The following is a 25,695-nucleotide window of genomic DNA, read 5'->3' on the forward strand; positions in this document are numbered from 1 at the left end:
TATAGAACCATTATTATGTCTTCAAGTAATCACTATTTTACTTCTAAAAACTTAAATACTCATATCAAATTTTAAATATCATCTCTAGCTGAACCAGTACGAACTATTGATTAGAGATTACAATCTCTGATAATATAAACAACTCCATAAAGTGTTCAACCATTGAAAACCTACTTCACATCAACCCATTTTTATGAAACAAAAACAATCAAGATCAGAACATTGGCTAGAATATTGGCTGAAGATCGGAACAATCAAGGTGGATTTAGTTGCAGAATATGATAAAGATCGGGGGAGCAGGTGCGACGTACCTGAGAGACAACAGCGGTAGAGGAGGAGAGGTGCGACGTGGTGGAGGAGGCCGGTGAGGTGGGCAGGTGCGACGTGGTGGAGGAGGCCGGTGGAGGAAGGAGGTGGAGATGGAGATAGAGGGGTCGATGTGTGAACGCATGTCTCTTTTTTAGGGCAAATGGTATCTTTGTGAAAACTTCATTCATCGGCTATTGTTATCTGAATGAATCAGATTTGAATGGAACCATTCAGAGGTAGGCTTTTTAAGGAACCAAACACATATGCCTCTGACCGGTTCAGAATTTTCCTCTTAATGGAACCATTCAGTGGCAAACAAACAGCCCCTAGGACAATAATTAATTTGTGTTTAAATAACAAGATTGAGGAAAACTTGATAGATGGTTTGTTGATTATCCAAAACCTTTTTAGTTATTTAGCATAATATTATATGTAACTAAATTATAAACCAAAAGTGTTAGCATTTAACTAGTAACTTATCGTTCATAAAATTTATGATCAAAATACATTCAGTTACTTTTTTCCTAATTGGTACTTTTTTCTAAAAATTTAGAAAAAAATCTGAAACACTAAACTATTTTTTGCATATAAATTCAAAAAACATTTTTAATTCATGTTCTAAAGAATATTAATAAAATAATTGATTTTGTAAGAAAATCACATCCGAAATAGTGCTGGCCAGCTATTATATGTGTCATCACCATCAATGGCTGCATTGGGAAGAGATATTCAATCTCGTTCATAATATTTTGAAGTCCTCGTACATTCATACTCCTCTTTCACAAACATACCTCTTTTATCTCTCTTGCTCTTCTTGGTTCTCTGTATACCCCTTTTTAACTTTGTTCTCCCTGGTTCTCTTTAATATTGATATGAGTTTCATTATTCAGGTAGAAGGCAACTATCCCCCAACTATGTTTTTTCATCTCCACCCACCGCTACACCACCACTGCTGCCACCACCACCGCCATGGCTTCCCACCACCGCCACCATCATGCCACTCTCTCTCTCCATGTCAACACAGTCGGAAAACACCTTTGTCAATACTTCCACAAAACCCTCGGAATTACCGCCACTTCGCAGAGGAAAGCCAATTTCTTTGCATAATTTTTCACCACAGATCCGACAGATTAGAGTATGTATAAGGTATAACTGAGTTTGGGTCTCTGGCCTCGTCTCCGACGGAGATGGTTTTTTGGAAATTAAAAAAAGAAGCCCTAAATGGTTTTCTTTTCTTTTTTTTTTGGAAAAAAATGGGTGAAAAAAGACTTAAACCCACGCCCTTTCTTTACTAAAATTCACAAGGGCACCAAACCATTTGAGCTGCACCCTGAGATTCTTATATATTCAGGTTTGTACTTATATGTACAAACTATAGATCTTAATCTCAAAATCGTTTCAGAAAATCAAGATTTTCTCATAAAAACCCACTCCCGCCACATTATCATAAACATCTCATAAAAATACCCGCTCCCGCCCCATTTAGCACAATCCCTCGTTGGTTTTAAACTTTGCATTCTTCTCCAAACCGTCCATGTTGTTTTGCCTTATTAAAATAGTGAACAAGGTAGCTTCTTCCCCATTTCCATCATTTTGATTTGTAAGTATCTTTGCATGTTAAAGCTTTATAGTCCTGTTTAATATGATGATTTGCATATTCGACAGGTTTAATGTTTCTTATTGTTACCTTGTGTATCATGATTTAATTTGACTAGTTGTTATATATTTTGTTAGACCTTTTTGTTGATTCTGCAATTTTGATTCTTGAAATTAGGGCCTGGATTCTCTTAGATTTTGTATCACACACTTTAGATTTGATGATCTTAAAATAGGAAAGGGGTCTCTAAAGTTTACTAGAAATTGCAAATTCACCATTTAATTGGATTTATGAATTTCAAATGTAAGATATAGCTTTTCATTTTGTTTCTTTTGTGTTATATCCATATGCTTTCAAATAAATCAAATATTAGGTAACTAATCTAAGTAAAATAATTACACATGTAATCAAGATGTTGATAACATTTATGTCTTCTTAGAAACTGTTATGTGTTCTGCAATATCACTTTCTAAAGTTATAGTGACCTTTGAGTTCATAGTTTATGTTTAAACTGATGGATGGTTGTTGTTGACTAGGGCAAATATGTTTATTGGTTTTGTAAGTATGTATGTATATGTATCTAATTAAATAACTCTAGTTTTTTTTTTTTTTTGCTTAATTGTCATCTATAGCTATGTCGAAAAGAGGCAAACGTGGTGTTGCTTCTTTTCAAAAGAATTATAAAGAGGAGAATTATAAGTAGGGTTGTCCAAACTGCTCGACGATCGCTCAAAAAATGCTCGTTCGATTCTCGCTCAGTTTGTAAATGAGCCGATCGGATCGGTTCGATTCAAATTCAATCCGAGCATGAGCATAGCTCCGCTCGCTCGTCGATCGCTCGATTTCGCTCGAATTATTTTTATTAATAATTAATATATATATATTTATATTATAGATTTTATAGATTAAAAACCCAAAAAAAATATAATAGCCCAAAAAAAACTAAAAGCCCAAATAACATTCAACCCAACTTAATATTTAATATATAAAATCTAGGGAATATGTCACAGAATAGTAACCAAGTTTCAAAAGTGTTCTAATTAGGTCACTCGTATCGTTTTTGTCCCAATTAAATAACTTAACATTCAAATCGAGTCATGTCCTTTTTTCTATGTGTCAAGAAAAAAATGAAGAATTAGATGTTGGGATCGAATTATTCTAATATATGAAATTATATTTATTAAAAATAAAAACACTTTAATTACATTAAAAATTAAAAAAATAAATTACAATTCACGTCATCACTCAAAGTTAGCATCAAATAAAAGGGAAAAAAGAAACAAAAATCCACATCACCATGGTTACTTATGAAATGGACGAAAAGACCCTTAATTTTAATGAAAAATGAATGTTGAGTGACCTGATTGGAACACTTTTGAAACTTGAGTGACCTAATTGAAACACTTTTAAAACTTGGTTATTATTCTACAAAGTTACCGCTAACTCTATTCTTCCCTAATCAGTCGTATTCAAATCGCCGCTCTAATCTCAGTCTCACTCTCCGGTCTCCACAGTCACAGACTCACAGTCTCCGTCTCCGACCCTCTAATCTTCGGCTCCGCTCTCTAATCTCTGACACACATATCGCCGCTGTCTCTAGTCTTCAATCTTCGGACGGTCTTCAACAGTTCTTCAATCTACAACAAGTGAGTCTAATCTGCTGTTTTTTTTTAATCTGCTGTTTTTTTAATCTGTTGTTTGGTATGTTATGTTTCTGTTTGGTATGTTTGTTATAGTAGCATAGAGCAAGATGGAGATCGATGACATTCGACAGTTGGCAAATTTTTGATGTAAACATGGTTGGTAATTAGTTGTTGTTTGTCCCAGGTCCTTTCTAGCTTCTTGCTAGTTGGGCCTGGTTGGTTGTTGGTTATTAATAAAAATTGCTCCCTTGTTTGTTCAAAAAAATGTTATGTTTCTGTTTTTTTCTGTTAACCGGATTGATTTTGTTATGTTTCTGTTTGTTTATGTTAACCAGATTGTTTCTGTTTGTTTCTGTTAACCAGATTGATTTTGTTATGTTTCTATTTGTTTATGATAACCACATTGTTTGTTTCTGTTAACCAGATTGTTTCTGTTTGTTTCTATTTTTTTGGTAGGATGTCTTCTTACAAAGAATCAAAAACATCTAATAATGAATCAAGTTCACACACGAATGATTTTTATGCTTGCCTCAATTCAAGAACCATGTCGATTGAAAGAAAATCTGAACTTGATGAGTATTTGGATGAGCAAAACCTAAAATGTATGGATCCAAAGTTTGATGTGTTGAAGTGGTGGAGTCAACATTGTAGCAAGTTTCCGGTTTTGAGTAAAATGGCGAAAGACATTTTTGGCATCCCGATTACTACCGTGGCTTCCGAATCAGCCTTTAGTGCTGGGGGGCGTATATTGGATGACTACCGAAGCTCTCTTTCAAAGGATATGGTGGAACTTCTTGTTTGTGGAAGTGATTGGTTAAAGGCGAGCTCAAAAACAACCTTAAAAACATTGAAAGTAAGCTTTTATTACATTTATAATCTACTTATACTTTTGTAGTTTATGCATTAACATTTGTATTTTGTTTTTTTTTTTTTTAATGTGTAGCAAGCTGCAAGAGATGAAGAAAAATTGGAAATTGATGTGTTGACTCCAGATGGGTCTCATAATAAATGAAAGGTATTTTTATAATTGACAAAACCTAAAAGTTGTTTTGTAATGTGTAGAACTTAATGGTTTTGTTTAATGCTTGTGTTTATAGGTTATATGTTGATTTGAAGTTGAATTTTGTGGATGAAGATGAACAAGCTTAAAGAAGAAGTTTTTGGCTTTTGAACTAAATGACAATTTGTATTCGCACTTTATTTTATGTTGCTTTTGTATTCGCACTTTATTTTCTGTTTCTTATGTATTCGCACTTTATTTTGTGTTGCTTTTGTATTCGCACTTTAAGTTAGAATTTGTTTTTGTTGAACGAAGCCTTATTATTCAATCGAGCGAAAACGATCCGCTCGCTTTTTTTTAGGATTCGATAAAAACCGAGCGAAACTGAGCCGATTGATTCAAATTCAATCCGAGCATGAGCATCACTTTTGCGATCGGTTTTACAAATTTGATCCGCTCGGATCGGATCGGTTGTAATTCAATCCGAGCATGAGCAGACCCTCGATCGGATCGGATCGTGAACACCCCTAATTATAAGGTAGATTTTGACAAAAATAATCGTCTGGTGGGTGCAATGAGTTCTCCATTTATGTCATGGTTTGGGTTGAAAGTTAGACAAACGTTTCCATATCATATTGATACGAAGGATTTTGAAAGAAACTGGAGGGAAGAATTATGGTCGGATATCAAGGTATGGTTTTTGTTTTTTTACACATTATCATAAGATGAAATATTTGTTTAGTATTATGTTTAACCTTTTATTTTGTAAATTTTTAGAGGTTATGGAATATTCAAACTGATGGGCCAAAAAAGTTTATGCTTAAATAAGCAAAGAAGCTTTGTACAAAATTCAGAAGCAGGCTTGTTACCAACTATGTTAATAAAGGAAAAAGGCCTTTTGAGAAATATGCATATCTCGATCCTGCGCATTGGGATGAATTCGTTCAGAAAAAGACAAGCAAAGAATTTTTGGTATATATGAATTAATTATTATTGTTGTTGTTGTTATTATTATTATTATTATTATTATTATTATTATTATTATGTATATGTTTGCAAGTATTAATTGTATTTTCTTGATTTGTGTGAAGGATATAAGCGAGAAGGCCAAAGTAAGTGCAAACGCGAACACAAACTTTTCCCAACTAGGACGAACTGGGTTCGCGGGGTTGGATGCGAAAACCGATACCATATGGCCTTTACTTGAAGCAAAGTATCCATATCTTAAAACCATACAAGATAAACGTGCAAAAGCGTGGATAATGAGTAAAAAAATAAAAAACCCAGAGACTAATTCATATGAACTTGCACCAGATTCACATGAAACAATCGAACATTTGGTAGGTAAATGTGTTCGATTAATTTTTTGAAGTTGTATATATCAGAAATGGATGATTTAACAATATCTTTCTATAGGTCCGTACTGAGAGAGATGATAGAAGATGGTAGTTATTTTGCCGGAAAGGATGACCCAATTGTTAGAGTTATGGGACGTGAACACGACGGAAGAACACGGGCAGTCTCCGAGCTTATAGGTAATGAAACACATACACACATATATATATATATAATATTTATCGATGATGCTGATGTAGTTTTGGATATTGAGTTTATATAGGTTCAACACAGGTTCAAGGAGGATTGTTCAACCGTAGTAAAAAGCGAGCAAAAAGGGGCAATAGTTTAGATGCAAACCAGGAGAGAGGCTCAGTATCATGGGTGGACAAGAATTCTGGTGGACCGATCATATCTTATCCACCTATTGAGGTAATATATTTTATAGGCTGTTAAAAAATGTTGTATATTTTTTAAAATGTTTTATGGTTTCGCAGAAATTGACACCCTGTGAGATACTTTTTCCATTCCAACTTAGCGATGAATTGACGGTGGCTATAGGGCAGATATGGCCAACTTCTGATAGGATTCTACATGGCAAACTAATAAGCGAGGGTTTTGTAAAAGTTCAAGTAGATAATGTCATTGAAGGTTGCGAGAAAATGCCTATTCTTGAAGTAACAAAAAATGTGGACATTAAACGTGTTGGAGACATGCTTCACTGTTTTGTTCAATGGCCAATGGATGCACTAAAGGTATATTTGTTTATACATTACATTATATTTTAGTATATTGATATTTACTATAATTTTTTTTTGTTAAATTGTAGATTGTGAACAAGGAAACATCCCGCAGCAGGTCTATGAGTTACCTGAGAACGAACCCGAGTCTCGGTTCATCAAGCCACACGGGCGCCTCGCCTCAAACAGAAGTCGGTGACATCGCAACGATTTCATGTTATCATCCAGAGGTAGTTTAAATTAATTTAGTTTGATCTATTCATATTCTAACAATTTTTATTGTTATTTTAGATTGAGGAAGACGATTTGTATGAACTAGAAATGCCTATTCAATAAAACACTGATCAGAGTTTTACGAATATGGTAAAACATCAATAACTTGTTTTTTAACAATCCACACACACATGCGCGCACACACACATATCTCTTTCTCCTTTTATTCTCTCTCTCTCTCTCTCTCTATATATATATATATATATACACACACATATATATAGAAAGAGTACAAATCAGATTCTTGTTACTATAACAATACGTAAGTACTAATATTGTTTTTATAATCCTTATTAGTTAATGCAAGTACAAGAACTATCCCAAAATGTATATCAACAACATATGCAAGCTACTCATGCTCCCAATCCTGGTCTAACACAAGAGATCCAAAGTACTCATGCTCCTAATCCCGATCCAACATTTATCGATCCTGAAGTAATTACTGCTTTGGAAAGAACAAAGACCAGGCCTCATGCAACTCAGGATATGGTAGAGCTACTATCAACGTGTGTTGGCGATAACCATAGGATTGAGATTTCTTCACCGGTGAGGATGTATCCCCATATGGTACGAGATATTATTCCATATGTGGAGTTGTTGCAACTATTTACTAATGACTGACTTGACATCACCATCATACATTGGTTTGCCATGTAAGTCATTGTTATTGTTTTATATGGTAAAATAACATTTCTTAGATACAATTCTGTTTACCAATTTTATCATATCTATTTGTTCTTGATTTAAGGTATTTTTACGAGTCACACAATTCTCGATGTGCGTTCTTTAATCCGCACCACATCAAAGGTGAATCGTGCACTAAAAATTCTGAAGGTGTTCAATCACACATCATAGACATGTTTACGTTCCATACCGACAAAACATTTTGTGTTGCACCATATTTAGCAAAGTAAGTTATGTTTTTCCACCATAATTACACATACACATATATACTTAATTATTGTCTAATTATTGTTTTTTTAGTAACCATTGGACACTAATTATCATTTGTCCTTCAACTGAGAGAGGATACATTACTGACTCTATAAATAGAGAAAAGGACCAACATAGTTACCTTCTTGCGTATATCATTGATGAAGCTTTTGGGTTTCCATTTCTTTGGGAAATGGTGAAAGTACATTTTCTATTTTATTATCAGTTTGTTTTCATGTATACAAAGTACTTAATTGTTAAATCAATGTAGTGTAAGCAACAAAAGAATGGCTGGGAATGTGGTTTTATGATAATCAAGCACATGCATGAATTTGTCAATTCTATTCAACATGATTTTCCTATTAAAGTAAGTGTTTTGTATTATAGACTTTGTGGATTGCCTAAATTATCTGTTTTCAATTACATATTTTCTATTTCTTTTTTTAGCTTTGGAACGAAAAAGGCTTTCTTCCACAAAAAGAAATCGACAAACTAATCTTAGACTTAACACCACAATTTATCAGCAGGGTGTTTCCAACGGGTCAGATGCGTGTGTGACAATAGGTAAAATGTATTTCTACATGTCAAGTATAATAATAAACCTAATATAAATAGAAACTGAATCCTATTTTGTTTTTGGGATATCTTCTGAGTTTATATGTTGACTTGGGAAACATACTGAAAATCAATGTTTTAAAAACCGGTATATACCGGCCGGTAATACCGGTAATACCGGATACCGGATGTTCATGCGGTGCGATACTGGCCGGTAATTCCTTTAAACGGCATTCAATTTAAACCGCCGGTTATTTACGAAATACCGGTATGAACCGGTGTACCGTACCGGCCCAAGGTAAGATTTGGGTTTTTTTTACAATATTTCAGCCCATTGAATTATCCATAATATAACCTAACGCCGTGATTTATGCTCATCACTCGATCAAAATTCAACCCACCTTTCATTCAGTATAGTTCATCCCTTCATCTTCTTCAACTCTCCACTTCTCCTTTGAACTGGTAACTGGTAAGTATTACAGTGTATTTCAAACATGCAGGTTCAATGTCTAGGTTTTAATGTATAGGTTTAATGTGATTTATGCTTTCAGACTTGATTTAATGTATTTAATTAATGGAATTAATGGAATATTGAAAAGCACATCCACGTGCAGGTTTATTGCATATCCACGTGCAGGTTTGTTGATGGAATATTAAAATGTAGGTTGGTTTAATATGTAGGTTTAATTGATTTATTCTTTTAAAAGCATAACAAACAAACATGCGAGGTTAATATAGAATTGATGAAATATTAAGATGTTTATGAGTTTTTTTATACATATAGACTACAATGATATGTTTTTTTTAAATAAGTTTCTTGTTATGTAGATTATGGAAGACAATCAAACTGAGACACATGTTCAATCAAGTTATAGATCAAAATTAGATAAAGCTTGGGACTTTGTAACTTGTCAAAAAGATGAGAAAGGTAAGACGGTATATATATGTGATTTTTGTCAAAAAATGGTGCGTGGTGGCGGTATAACGAGAATGAAGCGACACCTTGCGGGCGTTAAAGGTGATATAGAGCCTTGTAAAAAGGTAACGGCGGATGTTCGTTTTACTATGCAAGGACTTCTTAAAGAAATTGAAGTTAAAGCAAAAGGTAAGTCTACTAACATTGGATCTAGTGTGGACGTCTTAGATGACGAAGACGTTGAGGAAATAAGTGACCAAGCACAAAAGGGAAAAAAGAGAGTAAAATCAAATGTGCATCCTTTCTTTACAAAAACTACAAGCGATCCTTCTCAACCTACTATTAGAAAAGCTATGCAAAGCAAAGAAAAGGTACATGAGGTTAACTTGGCTATTGCTATGTGGTTCTATGACGCATGTATACCTATAAATGCTTGTAATTCTCCTTATTTTCAACTAGCGGTAGATAAAATAGCATCTATAGGATATGGTTACAAAGCACCTAACTATCATGCTTTAAGGGTCAATCTGTTGAAAGATGCAAAAACATCAGTTGGGCTAATAATAGATTCATATAGAAGTGACTGGGTTGAAAGTGGTTGCACGATTATGAGTGATGGGTGGCGGGATATTAGGCATCGACATTTGATTAATTTCTTAGTTTATTGTGAGAAAGGAATTTCATTTCTTAAATCTGTAGACGCATCTGATATTGAGAGCAATACTGTGAATTTGTGTAATTTGTTTGCTGAAGTTACGGAAATGGTTGGGGTTAAGAATGTAGTTCAGATAGTTACTGACAATGCTGCTAATTACAAGGCAGCTGGTAAAATGTTATGTGCAAAATATCCTTCAGTTACTTGGACACCTTGTGCAGCTCACTGTCTTAATCTTCTGTTAAAGGATGTTTCAGAGTTGGAGAATGTTGCAAAGTTGGTTAAACTTGCATCTAGGATTACTGTTTTTATTTATAATCATAAGATGCCGTTGAATTGGTTAAGAAAAAGAGAGGGTTGGACAGAAATCATTCGTCCAGGTCCTACCCGGTTTGGTACGACCTTCATTGCATTAAAAAGTTTGGTAGATCATAAAAATGACTTGCAAGCTCTTGTCATATCTAATGAATTTAAAAAGATGTCAAAACTGGGGAATGCAACTGAATGTAAAGAAGTTGTGATGAATGAAATTTTTTGGAGCAATTGTTTGATTACTGTGACAGTAATGGCTCCTTTGTTGAGGGTTTTGCGTTTGTGTGATATGGATGAAAAACCTTCTTTGCCATATGTTTTTGAGGGGATGATTCAGGCAGATAAGGGAGTTAAGGCAATATTTAAGGGAAAGGAAGATTTGTATAAGCCATATACAGATATAATCGATGCTCGATGGAAAAAGATGTTATGTTCTAGTATTCATTGTGCGGCATATTGGTTAAATCCAGCTTATCAGTATGACAAAGAAAATCTTTATAAAGGTAAAGAAGTTTTCAAGGGTGTTCTCGAAATGGTTGAGAAGAATTTTTCGGTTGATGAGGTTATTGATATTACAACGGCTTTAGGCAAGTTTCGTGATGGCGAAGAATGTTTTGGTAGAAGTAGTGCCGTTGCTTCTCGTAAAGCAATTCAACCCGGTAAGATAGATATATTTTTCATGTTATTATTAACAATATTAGTTTTTTATTTGTTATTGTTTTGATAACTATTTTCTTTTGTAGCCGAATGGTGGAGATTATTTGGTGGAGATTATCCGTTAATGCAAAACTTTGCCGTTCGAATATTAAGTCAAACCGCATCTTCCTCTGGTTGTGAACGTAATTGGAGTGTCTTTGAAAGGATTCACACAAAAAAAAGAAATCGGTTGGAACATGAAAGACTAAATGATCTTGTGTTTGTTCATTACAACTTACGTTTACAAAATAGGTACGATATCTTGAATTCTTTAAAATGTTTATTACATCGTAATTTACTTTATAAGTGTTGACATTTGGGTAGTTGTTTTCGTAGACTCAAATATGCTAAAAGATCCTATGACCCAGTTGATTGTGAAAGTATTAGTCATGCGGAATTTTGGGTGGTTGAAGAAGAGCCGGCAGGAGAACTTCATAACGATGATATAGATAACATGTTTGGTGAGGAAGATCATGACCCGGTTTCTCAAACACAAGGTTACTTATTATATATGTCACTTATCTTACGTAAGTTTAATATATTATGATTATTTGCAACTAAAACTTCTTATTTAATAATGTAGGAAACGAAAATAGTTATGCTCTAGTTGATGAGGATGGTGACGATAGTGAATTTCATCTTTTAAGCGACCGGGAACTTGATGCATACAACACTCCAATGGCTTAAACTTTGTTGGAAAACTAAATACTTTTGAATCATCTTTTTTGTTATGGATTAACTTTTGGATTGTTTTTAATTTGTTATAATGCACTTTGGATTTTTTTTTTTTTTGAGTTAAAGTTGTAATTTATGAAATTATACAGGTAATTAGTTAACCCGGTTGAACCACCCGGTACAACCCGGTTCAACCGGTTGAACCATTTTTAAGCCTAATCCGGTACGATTAAAATACCGGTTTTTAAAACATTGCTGAAAATGCTTAAATTGTTTTAATGCACTGGGTATTATTTTTATTCAGCATAGTTATAATCTATTAGTTTTATTGTGTCTTGAATGTAACAACCCGACTTTCAAGCAAGTCAAAGTCAAAGTCAAAGTCAAAGTCAAAGTCAAAGTCAAAGTCAAGGTCAAGTCATGTTGTTACTCAGATTTGACATTTCGTGCTTAATTGACTTGTACTCTCGAGATTCGACAAATAGTTTAACTCTTTTGCGGTAATCGATATATTGGTTTTTCGCTACTTTTTAAACTATGTTTTACAACGCATTCACAACACTATTCAAAACGCAGTTATCGCATTTAAACGTAGTTCCGCATACTATTTATCGCATACTACGTCGCATGTTTATCCTGAACACTATCACAACGCAATCGCATCGCAACTCGAATCGCATATTTACTTTTATGCATTTATGTGTTATGTGTGTAATTACTTGTTTAATGTTATGTGGTTATCTCATCGCAATGCTTACTCACAATTCGCTTAAACGCAACGCAACGCTCAACGCACGAAATGAAAGTTGGAAAACCAACTCGCACAAGCCGTCTGATCGAATGACCACTCGATCGAATGGACATCCGATCGGATGGCCATCCGATCGACTGGCCATCCGACCCACACTCTCCACCGCCTTATCTCCTCTCTCACCTTATAAATACTCGTTTGTCATATCACTGTTCACTGATGTGACAGCTCTATCCGACCAACACGCTCCCAGCTCGCTTTCAAGCACATTTCACTCAATTCAAGGCCATTTTCGTAAGTTTTCTTCTTAAATCTTGTGCTTCCGTCATCACTACACACTTTCTCATCATCTTCTCCATCATACTCACTGATTTTCACCATGAAATCACCTGATTTGGACTACTTTAAGGTGACGTCATCTCGGTCTCTTATGAACACTGAAGTGTGACATCATCTCATCAAGATTTGTCCAGATCTAAAGGATTTCCACACTATTTTACATGAATATCAACAAGATTTAACATTTTCCAACAGTTTTCATGCTTTACTTCAACTTTCTTCACTTTCCAACTAAGAACCGATGGAATCTAGACTTATTCAGGCTCTCTACTCATTCTCTATTCGAGAACCGGTCTGAGAACAGATTTCCACCGAAGAGATGACCGACTTACGGGTTGAACATGAAACTCCGTCAGGAACAGTTAGGCTGATCGAATGGGGTGATTCCCATCCGATCGACTGAGCTGAAGGTGGTATGGTTCCCGTTGTTTGACACGTCTTCGTGCCGTCTCCGTCAAAACTCAAAACTTTTAACTTAGAAAATTTTACAAAGAATTCTCAAACATCAACTCGCCGATCGAATAGCCATCCGATCGGATGACCATCCGATCGAATGACTATTCGACCAGGTGACTTGTTCTTTATAACTCTCAATACTTAAACAATTTGACAAAACTTCAAAGAATATCAAACTTCTCAATCGAATAGCCATCCGATCGAATGGCCATCCGTCCGGATGACCATCCGATCGAATGACTTGATTTATACTACAAGGAAAACTTCAAAAGTTCAAACGATTTACAAACACACTCACTCATTCGAATGATCAACCGTTCGAATGGTCATCCGTCCGACACTTATCTCATCTGACGCACTGTTTTACACGCTGTTCAACGCACATACTATTGATCTATGCTCAGGATAACTCTCACGCGCTCCCTTCAATCCAAGTACTGTGTTTACTAGCTAAACACGCACTATGAGTATACTCGGACCCTTTTTCGCTTAACACACTTTTGGGTGTTACATACGTTACCTATATCAAATCACATCAACACACAACGCAAACACTTTTAAACGCTAACCGCTCTCACATGTTATACGTGTCTCGATGAATGCTTGTATGTTATGTTTACACAGTGATTGTTGCCTGACACCTTTGCAATGATAGTACTATAGTTTGGACTCAGCACCTGTCGTGGACAGGGGTTGTTAAGGGTTTTACTTCACATGGTCACAATGGTGATAATGTGTTGCGCATTCTACACTCGCAGTCATTTCGGTTGCATATGTCATTGTCGATAGCTTACTTGCTTCATATTTCTACGTGTTACATGTTGGTTATGCGTAAACGCTTTCGCTGTACTATATGCTATCAAACTTGTGTACTCACCTTTACACTCTGTGTATTGACTTTATTTTAACGTATGTGACAGGTGTTTAGGATGCTATGTTTGCCGTGACGAATCAAGCTAGAGAGTCTAGAAACAAACTAAATAAATCTGAGTTGTCGGAACAATTTATTTGTCTTTGAGAAACAATATCTGTAATAACTGTTTATGCTTTATATGTTATTGGTATGGGACATTAACGCTAAATATATTGTCACCAATTGTTGTTATGGATTCTCTTGGACAATCGGCTTCGCTCATTGTTACGCCCCGATGTTTCCGCCATCGGTTGGGGTGTGACATTGAACAAAGTGTTTCTTATTTTTTTGTTTTAAACTATAATGTCTAGGGATAACTAAACAACTCCCAACGTGTTTGAAGGCGACAATATGTAAGAAATCTAATCTTTTTTTTCTTATTTTGTTATGAATCATCGAATCTCAATAGATCTGATCTTGATTAATTTTTACTTTTACTTATATCAATCAGTGAGGGTAATGAAAACCAATAGGAGAGCAATGCACAAAGTTGGAGTTCCACTGAACTTTTGGTTGCAATTCCGTTTCTATAGGAGTTTAAGTTTTTTTTTCATTTTGTGTTTGAACTTTTGGTGGCAAGGTCGTTTTTGTATGAAGTCTTTTCATTTTGTGTTAAGTGAGAATTCGACTATTGTCATTTGGTATCAAAGTATTATGTTTTCTTTATTTATATTTTGAATCCATTGACTGTGTTTTTTTGTTATAGAAATATAAAAAGTTACCTATACTACTGCTATTGCTGCAGTACTGCTACTGCTACTACTGCTACTACTGCTGCTGTTGCTGCTGCTGCTGCTACTGTTATATAGTGACTTTGACTTTATGTACGAAATTTACACACACATATATATATATATATTGACTTTGACTTTATCATGTTAATATGCCATACTTTTTTGTAGACATCTATGTATGCTCTGCATTATTTAAACCAAAATTTACAAAATAATAAACCGCGTTACATAACCATTAGACACACCATCTCCACTTGGTTTTATTTTGTGTGACGGACTGATAGCAAACGTTATATGGGATATAAACAATGTGTGACCAAGATTTTGGTTAGTTGATTTGTGATAAACGACTAATGTTCCTATTTACTATTTTTTTCCGTTGGACCTTCACTGTCTGACCAACGACAAATGAAAACCGATCTACCACGATTTGTCATTGAATTCAAATTTTTTTTCTTAAATTTGAATCAAATCAAATTTTTGGTTATTCAACGTATATTATAAACAATCTGGTCCCGTCACAACGCGCGATTCCTAATAGTGTAATAATTCCTTATAAAAATAAAAATATTTAAAACGGTTGTTCTTGAATTAGGATTATCGTGTTGAAGAAGTTCACGGCAACAGACAGGAGACAGGTGACCTAATTACCCCTGCACAAACCCTAACCCTTCGTCCCAACGTCAAACCCTTGACAAAAATCCTATCATTTCTTCACCCCCAATCCAAAAACTACAATGGAAGGTCCGATCAACGGGGGAATGTTGTACCACGAGGTACAAGAATCAAAACTATGCGCCGTTCATTGCGTAAACACGGTGTTGCAGGGCCCTTTCTTCTCCGAGTTCGATTTGGCCGCCCTCGCTTCCGATCTTGACCGGAGAGAGCATCAGATGATGCTTGAAGGCTCCGCCGCTGCTGCCGGAGATGCTTTCTTGACGGAGGAATCGTTTAATGTGTCCATGGATGGTGATTTCAGTATCCAGGTCAGTTATATTCTAATTATTGTAATGGTTGGTTGTGATTTTGTATTTTTAGTTATTGGCCGGTGTTTGATGATTATTTTTTAATGCAGTTAGGGCATTTGTTTAGATTCAGTGTTGTAAGACTTGCTTAGGCGCTAGTCGGTAATCGGCTGGTGAGGTATAAATAGGGAAGGTCTTGGGTTCAAAAAGAAATTCGCCTTTCAAAAAAAATTGGGATTAACCGGATTGAGATTTTATATTCACACATTTTTAGAGGTACTTTTTCCTTTAAGTAGAAATGTTTTAACTTCTTCGACCCATATGTTGAAGTAGATAGGATTAATTGCCAGAATTCACAAGTTTTGGGCGGAATTTACAGGCTTTGGCCAGCATTTGGCTGGAATCGCTAGACTGCCCTCCGGATTTTGGCCGTTTAGGACTGGATATGACCACTGTTGATCGCCTAACGATTAATTGGCCGATTAGATGAAAATCAGCCGGTGAACCTCTGACTAGCGATTAATCGGAGGCTAGGCATGATTTTTACAACCATATTTAGATTTTAGGGGAACCTAGTTTTTGTTATGCTATGTGGGCTGTTAAGGTAGGAATAGAAGAGGCTTGTATTGGAATTAATTAAAGAGTGTTATTTTTGCAATGTGTATAAGTGATAAGACATTAAGACCATTGTGGAAGGAGAATGTGCAGTGCGGCTTATGAGTTTTCTGCTGTAAGCATAGTTGTTAAAAGTCATCGCCTCTTCCGCCTAGGCCCATTTTCCAGGCGAGGCGAGGCAATTGCACCTTAAGTCAGGCAATTGCGCTTTAATTCTGCAGGTGATGGTTTTGGCGCAGTTTTCGGCGAGATTCCTAAATTCCAGAGAGTTTTCGGCCAAGTTATTTAAATCCGGCAAAATTCTAGCTAGATTTCTACTTTAATCTAACGAAAAGTACTTTTCTACACTAATACACTAATATTTTAGAACTTTTGGTACTAAATAGATGCTACTAAATGTTATATATAATAGCTTTACTTTATTTTATTTGAAGAATAGTACTAATTTTCTAATAAATAAAGAATTATAATTTTTTTTCACTGTGCTCTCAGTCCATCGCTTTTTTTTGCGCTTTGCGCCTAGGTCCTAGGTGAGGCCTATGCGCCTTGAGTGCGCCTAGCGCCTTTAATAACTATGACTGAAAGTATGGAATAAGCATTTTGTATCTCGACCAATAATAGTCATCGTCGCTTGATATACATATGAACTTCCTTTTTCTTGTTGAATGTATATATTGACAGTTCACATTTCAAATTTAAACGGAATGTAATTTCCGCTTTCATGGCATACATGTCCTTTAACCGTTTCTGGGTATTGGAATGTTTAAATTCCAAATCCAATTCCTTCCAATTCCAATTCCAATTCCTATGCAAATTCTAAATCCATTGCATTCCATGAAACGAACACTACCTAAGTGTATTGTGTAATAAAGCACTTAACACGAAGACGATATAAAGTCAGTCTTTAATCAAAATGCTGGACTGATCTTGAGCAGACCATAGTTATCAAAAGCGCTAGCTTTTGGCGCCTAGGCGGTTTATCTGACCGGTGTCGATTCATTGCGCTCTTACTTCGTAGGTAATTATAGCGCAACAATAAATACTAAGTAATCTTTTTTTAATTCCTCATATTTTGCAGGATTTATAGGCATTATCACATAATCCAGATCTCCATGAAAGTACAATATAAATACAGCCTAACTAATCTCAGATAAACAAGGAAAGGATAATTACAAAAGATACAAGAATATAATTATACTAAAATATACTAAATACAATATATTCTATACAGAATATATCGGCTAATAATATCCCGGTTTTGAAGATTGATGAAAAACTTTTGGTTTTCATGTTTTACCATTTATTACTTTATGAACTTACTGTTTTCAAGTATGAACATTTTGGTTTTGGAGTATTTTGGTATTTGAGAAGATTTTTGGTACTTTATGTTGGTATTGGAATATTCTTGTATTTGAAGAAAGTGTTATTTTTCATTACATAATATATTTTAATTATTTTTATTTAAGTGCGTTTTTTATCGGGCTCACACTTTTTTGCGCCTTGAGGGCGCCTGGTGCCTTTGATAAATATGGAGCAGATGGGCATTTGGTATATAGTCGAATTTAAATTTTTATGGTTAATGATCCATGATCTCATCATATCTTCTTTTGTGTTATAAAATTGAGGATAAGATGAGTTAAGATGCTAGCTGGTTATGAGGGGCTTGTTTGACATTTTTACACAACTATGGAATTTTGTGCTTAAATTAATCGTTGAACCAGGCACTATAGTAAATTACAGACGGTACCTTAGTAAGAGTCTGGAACCAAATACTAATTTCTCGGTGTCTTTTGAAACATAGAAGTTAAAATGGTTTTATGGATGATGGTGATACTTCTGAAATCTTATAGGGTTTTAAACGAAGATAATACTTTAGTATAAATCGTCTTTTGGACGTTGAGCTGTTAGAGATGATTTTGTGGTAAGATTGAAGGACTTTTAGATGTCGCTGACGATGATAAGAATAATAATTGCCAAAATATGAAGTATAATATAAAACCAAGAGAAGCTGAGGCAAATTTAAACAAGTTGCTAGAAATTGCCAACCAACAACTTGTTTTTAATATTATTGTTCATTCGTTTTACATTTGACCATCTTGTTTTGTGTACAAGATATTTTCTTAGTTCCAAAATTGTAGATAATTATTTAATTATGCTAGTGAAGACAAATTTATATGTAAAACCGCTTATATCATACATATTTGTGTAGGGTGGGGTTCTAGAATGAACACCAGTGTATTGAGTGAACAAATCCTGACCATTGATTTACATCATCAAATCGTAAAATATACTAGTGTATTTTCATCATCAAATCCTGGCCATTGATTTACACTTGTGTATTGATATTAGACATCTGCCCTCATGCCTTAGCTAACACCTTTAATTGATTATGGGTAAATTATACCGGAGATATCATCTACAAATATTAATATCAATATCAACCCTTGAGTGAATCGTCTAATTACCAACTCTTTTCTAGTAGCATGTATAATAACAAACTTGACAACCTAGTCTTTCTAAATCTCTAGCAAAATTTCCTACCAATATATATCAATATTAAGGATGTTACAGCTAAGAGAAGGTTTAACGGCGGGCTTTTATTGTCAAATTGTCAATTGGTTTGGGTCTTAATCTTAGATCTAATCTAATTCATTAACGCTTAACAAAACAAAGTTATTTATCCATTTGGTCAATCTTTTTAGGTGTGTCAATATTAGAGTTGAAATATGATTTGTTTGAGTCGGTTCGTATGTATATTAAAGCCAAGACTTATTTTTTTTTTTTTGTTTTTAGAACTTGTCAATATTCAAGTTTTAGAAACTCATTAAATGTAAATCAACAGTAAGTCTTTGCGTTACGTTTTGTTCTTGTGAAGCCATATCTTTTTAAAAGATGAATAGGGTTGTTAATATGTAGCCGTATTTTTTTAAAAGACAATTCGTCTACATTGTTAATATTATTCCTTGAGAACAAAATTGTATTACCTTACATTCTTATAAAGAAGTTCAAGAATTTTGCTTATATTGAAGACAAACTTTTTGAACCGTGATATGTTACCATAGCTGTTGAAGGCGCAATGCCGCAATGCACACTTAAGGCGCTTTAACGAGGGCTTTTTTAGGCGAGGCATATAGTATAGAAATACAACTTTTAGGGGTTTCAGACATGTTTTCGGCTTATTTAGGGGTAGTTTAGGTTGTTGTAGGTTAATTCCACGCTTGTTTAGGGTTGTTATTATTGTTTCAGACGTTTTCAAAACCTGTTTAAACGACTTTTGTCCGGAATTATGTCAGAACTTGGTTTGAAAGTGCGTCCGAAGGCCAAAAAGTGGGGCTTTTGAAAGTGTTGCCTAGAGGCTTTGCTATATATCATATAACATTTTGCAGTTTCTTAACATATGTTATTGGAGCATAAATAATTAAATCTAACATAAATCCAAAAAAATAAATGTTTGCAGGTGTTACAAAAGGCATTAGAGGTGTGGGACCTACAGGTGATTCCACTCCACAGTCCGGTAGCCGAACCAGCGCAGGTGGACCCGGAACTTGAAAACGCTTTCATATGCCATTTGCAAGACCATTGGTTCTGCATCAGAAAAGTCAATGGTGAATGGTACAACTTCGACAGTTTATACGCAGCCCCCGAACATCTATCAAAGTTCTATCTTTCCGCATATCTCGACACGTTAAAAGGTTTCGGGTGGAGCATCTTTTTGGTCCGGGGTAACTTCCCAAAAGAGTGCCCGATGACATCTGGTGAAACTACTAATGGTTTCGGTCAGTGGCTGCTGCCCGAAGACGCTGAACGTATAATCAAGTCGTGTAATTCCGGGCAGCGGCAGCAACACCATCAACAGCAGCAGTTGCAGCCGCCTAGAACTCCGCCAATGGAAGAAGATGATGATCTAAATGCTGCCATTGCCGCTAGTTTGAGAGACACCGCTGGTGAAGCTGGGACTTCTGGGAATGATCATGATGATGATCTGGAGGCCGCGATAGCCGCTAGCTTGAAGGATTCTTCACCGGCGGTGGTAAACAAAGAAAATGATGCGGTAACTGCACCAGCGGCAGTAGCCACCTTGACTGATACCACACCGCCAGCGACTCCTGTTACTGGGGGTGAAGACGAAAATGAAAGTAAGAAGAGTGGGTTGCAAGATAAGTGACTCGGTGAACATGCGAACTACATGTACTTTGTTTTGTTGAAAAGAAACCCTCTGCTTTGTTGTAATGACTTGTCAATTTGTTTTACTTTTATTTCATGGATTTCTAAACTGTGAACAATTTGGGTTAACAAAATAAGACAAATTTTATGGCAAGCAAACAGTTTTATTATATTTCTAATTCTATAAAGTAAAGCAGTTATCACAGTTAATAGCTGAATAATTGAAATTAAAGGACCTAGGGGGTACTGATTTTGACAAAAAATGACTGTGACTGTAATTGTTTTTAAGAGTACAAACAAATTTGGATACGTAATTTGATAGTTTCGAAAGTAGTTTTAATTAAAATCGCACAAAAATACCCTCTAGAACCCAGTTTAAAACCGATCCGAAACTGATAGTGAAACTGGTGCCAAACCAATCTGATCCGATTCGTCAGTTTGAAATCATTCTGAGAATTTCTGTTAAAATGAACCAAACCGGTAAAAAGTCGGATTTAAACCTAGCCGGATTACTTTTCTTAATGAAAACTGGTTTCAAAACCGAACCGGTTTGAGCGGTTTTGACTTCCTTTGCCCAATTTAAAACCATAGTTTCAATTGTTGAGTTTGGTAATATTACAGTGAATAGTTAGACTATCTCCAATGCTATGTTATGTGCGTCCTTATGCGTCCTTAGCTGCCACGTCATCTGCCACATCATATCCTTACAAATCCTTAGACCATGTGTAGTTGTAACAATTTATAATGCCCCCACCATGGGGCATTATCCGACACGTGGCATCTTAGTCACACTTGGGCATTATAGCAAAAGTGGTGTAGTGGGCATAATGCCTAATAATGCCCCTACCAATCATTAAACAAAAACAAAAAAAAAAAAAAAACAAACAAACTATTTTCTCATTGGCTAGTCAAACCCATTCAAACCTTCCACAATTCATTTTAGGCGTTTTCATTAAAACGCCAAACCATTTTTTTTTGCCCTATAATGCCCTATGTAATGGGGAAGGGGGCGTTTTTTTTGCCCTATAATGCCCCACTACACATGGTCTTACAAACCCTCATTTCATCTCAAACCCTATAAATATCCTTACCTTAATTAATTTCCACCTCATCACCTACTCACTACACACAATATTTAAACAAAACCTTTTTATTTTTTTACTTTGGGCCCACTCATATGTAAAATCCAAGAAAAATAAACGCCTTTGCAGAAGGGGTTTTTAGCCACAGACATGTATGGACACACTTTCACATTGATAAGGGCTATTAAGGATTTTAAAGAATTCACCACTAACAGACGCGAGTTAGCCTTAAGTGACCATTTACACATTATCCACCGAGAATACTATACATTATTGTAAAGTCTTTTCCAAATGGAATATAAATCAGTAGTAATAGTAACATAACTAACAATAATAACAAAACAACGTGCATATTCTATCCTTCAATCTACTCTTGACATGATTGAATGATATCAATGTTTCATTGTAAAGTTCATAGGTTAACTTTGGTAGGCCGTCATGTCCAGTTGAAAGGCAATATTTGACCTCTCTATGTTGAAGGACCCAAAAGTTGATATAGGGGCGTTTGGTTCACGGAGTGTTTTGAAATTGGAATTGAAATTAGAATTTGTTTAGGAATTAGAATTTGAAGGAATAGGATTTGGAATTTAAACATTCCGATTGAAATTGGAAATTGTTGGAATTGGAATCTCAATTCCATTTTTGTTGTGTTTGGTTGTCAAATGAATTGGAATCCATCATCCTGGCACCCACAAACCCCGGTTCGGGTCGAAACGGTACGGGTGGAAACAATACGGGTCGAAACGGTATGGGCCAAAACGGTTCGCATCGAAACGGTATGGGTCGAAACGATTCGATTCGAAACGGTACGGGTCGAAACGGTTCGCGCCGAAACGGTTTGCATCGAAACGGTACGGGTCGAAATGATACGAGTTGAAACGGTGCGAGTTGAAACGGTTGAAGATTCCAATGAATTTACTTTAAATCCTTCACATATAGGAAGCATTTTGAATTCCTTTAGTTCAAGGAATTTGAAGGATTTCATGCTCAATTCCAATTTCAATTCCATTGTCAACCAAACACATGAAGAATGGAATTTAGATTCCAATTCCATCAAATTTATGTGAACCAAACATTTTAAGATATGGAATTCAGATTCCAATTTATTTAAATTTCATTGAATTCTTGCTAACCAAACGCCCCTTTGTAACACCCCGTGTTTTCGAATGTCAAAGTCAAAGTCAAAGTCCAAGTCAACTTTGACTTTCTTTGACTGTAGATAGTCGATTTTGTGTTTTAATTGTATTATGTGGAGTAAGTGTTGTAATCAGCAAGAATCGAGGTAATTGAATGTGTTTTAACGCAAACCGATCTACGACTGTGAATAGTAGGAAGTAACAATGCGATAAAGTTAACCTATTCAGCAATCAAACCGATCTAACAATCAATCGAACTCGAGACTCGAGTTATGCGAATTGTGGTATTGTTATACGTGTGTGTGTGCCTTATGTGTTACTTGTGCGTGTTTACTTTATGTTTGGTGTGGTATTCAAGCAAACCAATCGAAAATCGAATCGAAACTCGAAAAGCAATCAAACTCAATCGAAACCGGCATCGAAACGTGACTTAACGAAGATTGTATGTTAGATATAGTGGTTGCGATTAAAAGTAATTTGACTAGGAACTCTATCGAAATCATAACATCATACGTCGGAATCAAAACGTCGAAAATCGTCGCAAAATACTCGAAGTGCATGGCGGATCGAACAGAAAGCATCCTGATCGAACAGGCCAGCCGATCGGCTAGCACTTTGCCAGCCGATCGAGCTGCCCACTCGATCGGAGTTCCCAGCCGATCGGCTGCCACTTTCCTCTTTTGGAAGCCTATAAATAGGGCTGTCATTGTCATACTTTCCATTTTTGGAAAGCTCTGACCGAACCAGCTATCTTCTTCACCTTTTCTCAGATTTCTCTTAATCCCGGTAAGTTTTCACTCTAATTCTTGTACGATCTTGATCATTACTTGATTCTACACCTTTCTATCTTTCAAAACTTGGATTCTAACCGTGAAATCACCAAGATCTAAGTGTTCTTGGGTGATGTCATCATGGTGTTCTTGAAAAACATCATGTTTTGGCCTCAATCCACTATGATTAGCTTAGATCTAACCGATTTCCACATAAACAAATTAAGGTCCATCATAGATCTAAACATTTTCATGATGTGAAGGATTGAAAGAAGGATTCCCAACTTTCTTTCAACTCTTTTACACTCAATGCTTTCAAATCAATAGAAACGGAGCTTGAACCGGCTAAACAACCATTCTAACAGTTAAAAGGTTCAAGATTCGGATTCTATATATACAAGGTTAACCCGATATCGGTTAAACTCTAAACCGACATTCCAAACCGTTCAACCGGCCGGACTTGGGTGATTCCTGTTCGAGCCAAGGGAACAGGTGGGAACGAAGATTATCATAGTTCAACACGTTGTCAACATACCTTGAAAGAATGACAAATAAACAAACAACCAAGTGTTAGACGAAAGGCCGACCAGGTCAGAAATGCTGGCCGAACGGCTAGGCTGTCGAACAGCCCAGCCGGTCGGACATGCCAGCCGATCGACCGGGCCAGCCGATCGGCTAGCACATGGTCCCACACTCCCAAACTTTTGAAGTATAGTATTGACGAAGTAATGTTCAATCGGATGGGTCACTCGATGGATAAACATTACTGTTCAGATCATGAGATACTATGCTTCAACACTTAATCGTTTTCACAACTTGTTCGTAGTAGGGAATGCCAGCCGATCGAACAGACTATTCGATCGAGTGACATTCAGTTGAGGACTAACCCTGAAGCTCCTAGCCGATCGAGTGAGCTAGCCGATCGAGTGAGCTAGCCGATCGAGCGAACCGCTCGATCGACCAACTTGAAAGGTAGGAACACTTCAGTGATCTCAAATACTGCAACAAAAACTTCCAAAGTTCAAATCCTTTAACACAAACACACCAGAGGAAGAAACAATCCACTCGAATGGTCCAGCCGATCGAGCCAACCGGCCGATCGCACAGGACTGTCCAATCGGATATACCAGCCGATCGAACAGGCCGTTCGATCGAACCTGCCGTTCGATCGACAAGTCCATTCGATCCACCCATACTTGTTTACTTTTCCGCGTCACTTATCGTTATGCTATCGAACTATTCAGGCTAAACTTACTCAGCGCTCCCTTCAATCCACAATCAATCACTGTGAGTATACTTGTACCCTTTTTGCTTTAGCACTTTTGGGTGTTACATATGTTACCAATCAAAATCACAATCGAACACACTATACAAACTATTTGAACGCTAACCGATTGCATGTATTACGTGATTAGATGTATGCTTGTTATTATGTTTACACGTGGAAAGCTGTCTACCTGCCTTAGCAACGTAGTACTATAGTTTGGACTCAGCACCCGTTCAAACGGGGGTTGTTAAGGACAATCTACTTGCATGATTTACGGTGGTGATCATGTATTGCGAACTGTCTCGGACAGTCAACCCGCAGTCACTGGTATTGATAGGTCCATGTCGATAATTTACATGCATCATTGCTCTCTGTGTACGTGCTGGTTATGCGTAAACTATTCGAACTCTATATGCTATTATCAAACTTGTATGCTCACCTTTACATTGTATGTATTGACTTTATTTTAACGTATGTGACAGGTGCTTAAGTTGCTAGGATGCTTAGACGTGTGGTGATGAAATCGAGGCTAGGAAGAGTCTAGAAACCAAGACAATTTATATTTATATGTTTAAATCTGAGTTGTCGGAACATGATTTGTTTGAAGAATATCTATGTCTGTAATAACTAGATTTATCTTATGGGTCACGGTATGGGACGTGATATTTAAAACTATTTGGTAATAATAGTTGTTATGGAATTTCTTTGAACAATCTGTTTCGCTCAGTGCCACGCCCCGATGATTCCGCCATCGGTTGGGGTGTGACAGATTGGTATCAGAGCCATAACTATAGGGAATTAGGCAGACACGACCTGGTCCAGGTCGCTGTCTTAGAGACCTAGACTATAGTTAGGAACCATCAG

The 25,695-nt window shown here is 36.0% G+C and overlaps 2 protein-coding genes across 2 annotated transcripts; both read left to right on the forward strand.

Moving 5' to 3' along the window:
* The first annotated feature begins 9,348 nt into the window (after positions 1-9,348).
* On the forward strand, positions 9,349-11,651 carry LOC110918457. The gene is made up of 4 exons (XM_022162765.2): positions 9,349-10,927; positions 11,012-11,216; positions 11,301-11,461; positions 11,548-11,651. The coding sequence occupies exons 1-4, from the start codon at positions 9,349-9,351 to the stop codon at positions 11,649-11,651; spliced, it is 2,049 nt and encodes a 682-aa protein (XP_022018457.2).
* A 3,769-nt stretch (positions 11,652-15,420) lies between these two features.
* LOC110915181 (ataxin-3 homolog) lies at positions 15,421-20,735 on the forward strand. The gene is made up of 2 exons (XM_022159835.2): positions 15,421-15,818; positions 19,870-20,735. Exons 1-2 carry the CDS (start codon positions 15,570-15,572, stop codon positions 20,575-20,577), a joined length of 957 nt encoding a protein of 318 aa, XP_022015527.1. The 5' UTR covers positions 15,421-15,569; the 3' UTR covers positions 20,578-20,735.
* The last annotated feature ends 4,960 nt before the right edge of the window (positions 20,736-25,695 follow it).

The sequence above is a fragment of the Helianthus annuus genome, chromosome 16 (genome assembly GCF_002127325.2).
Source record: "Helianthus annuus cultivar XRQ/B chromosome 16, HanXRQr2.0-SUNRISE, whole genome shotgun sequence".
NCBI lineage: Eukaryota > Viridiplantae > Streptophyta > Magnoliopsida > Asterales > Asteraceae > Helianthus > Helianthus annuus.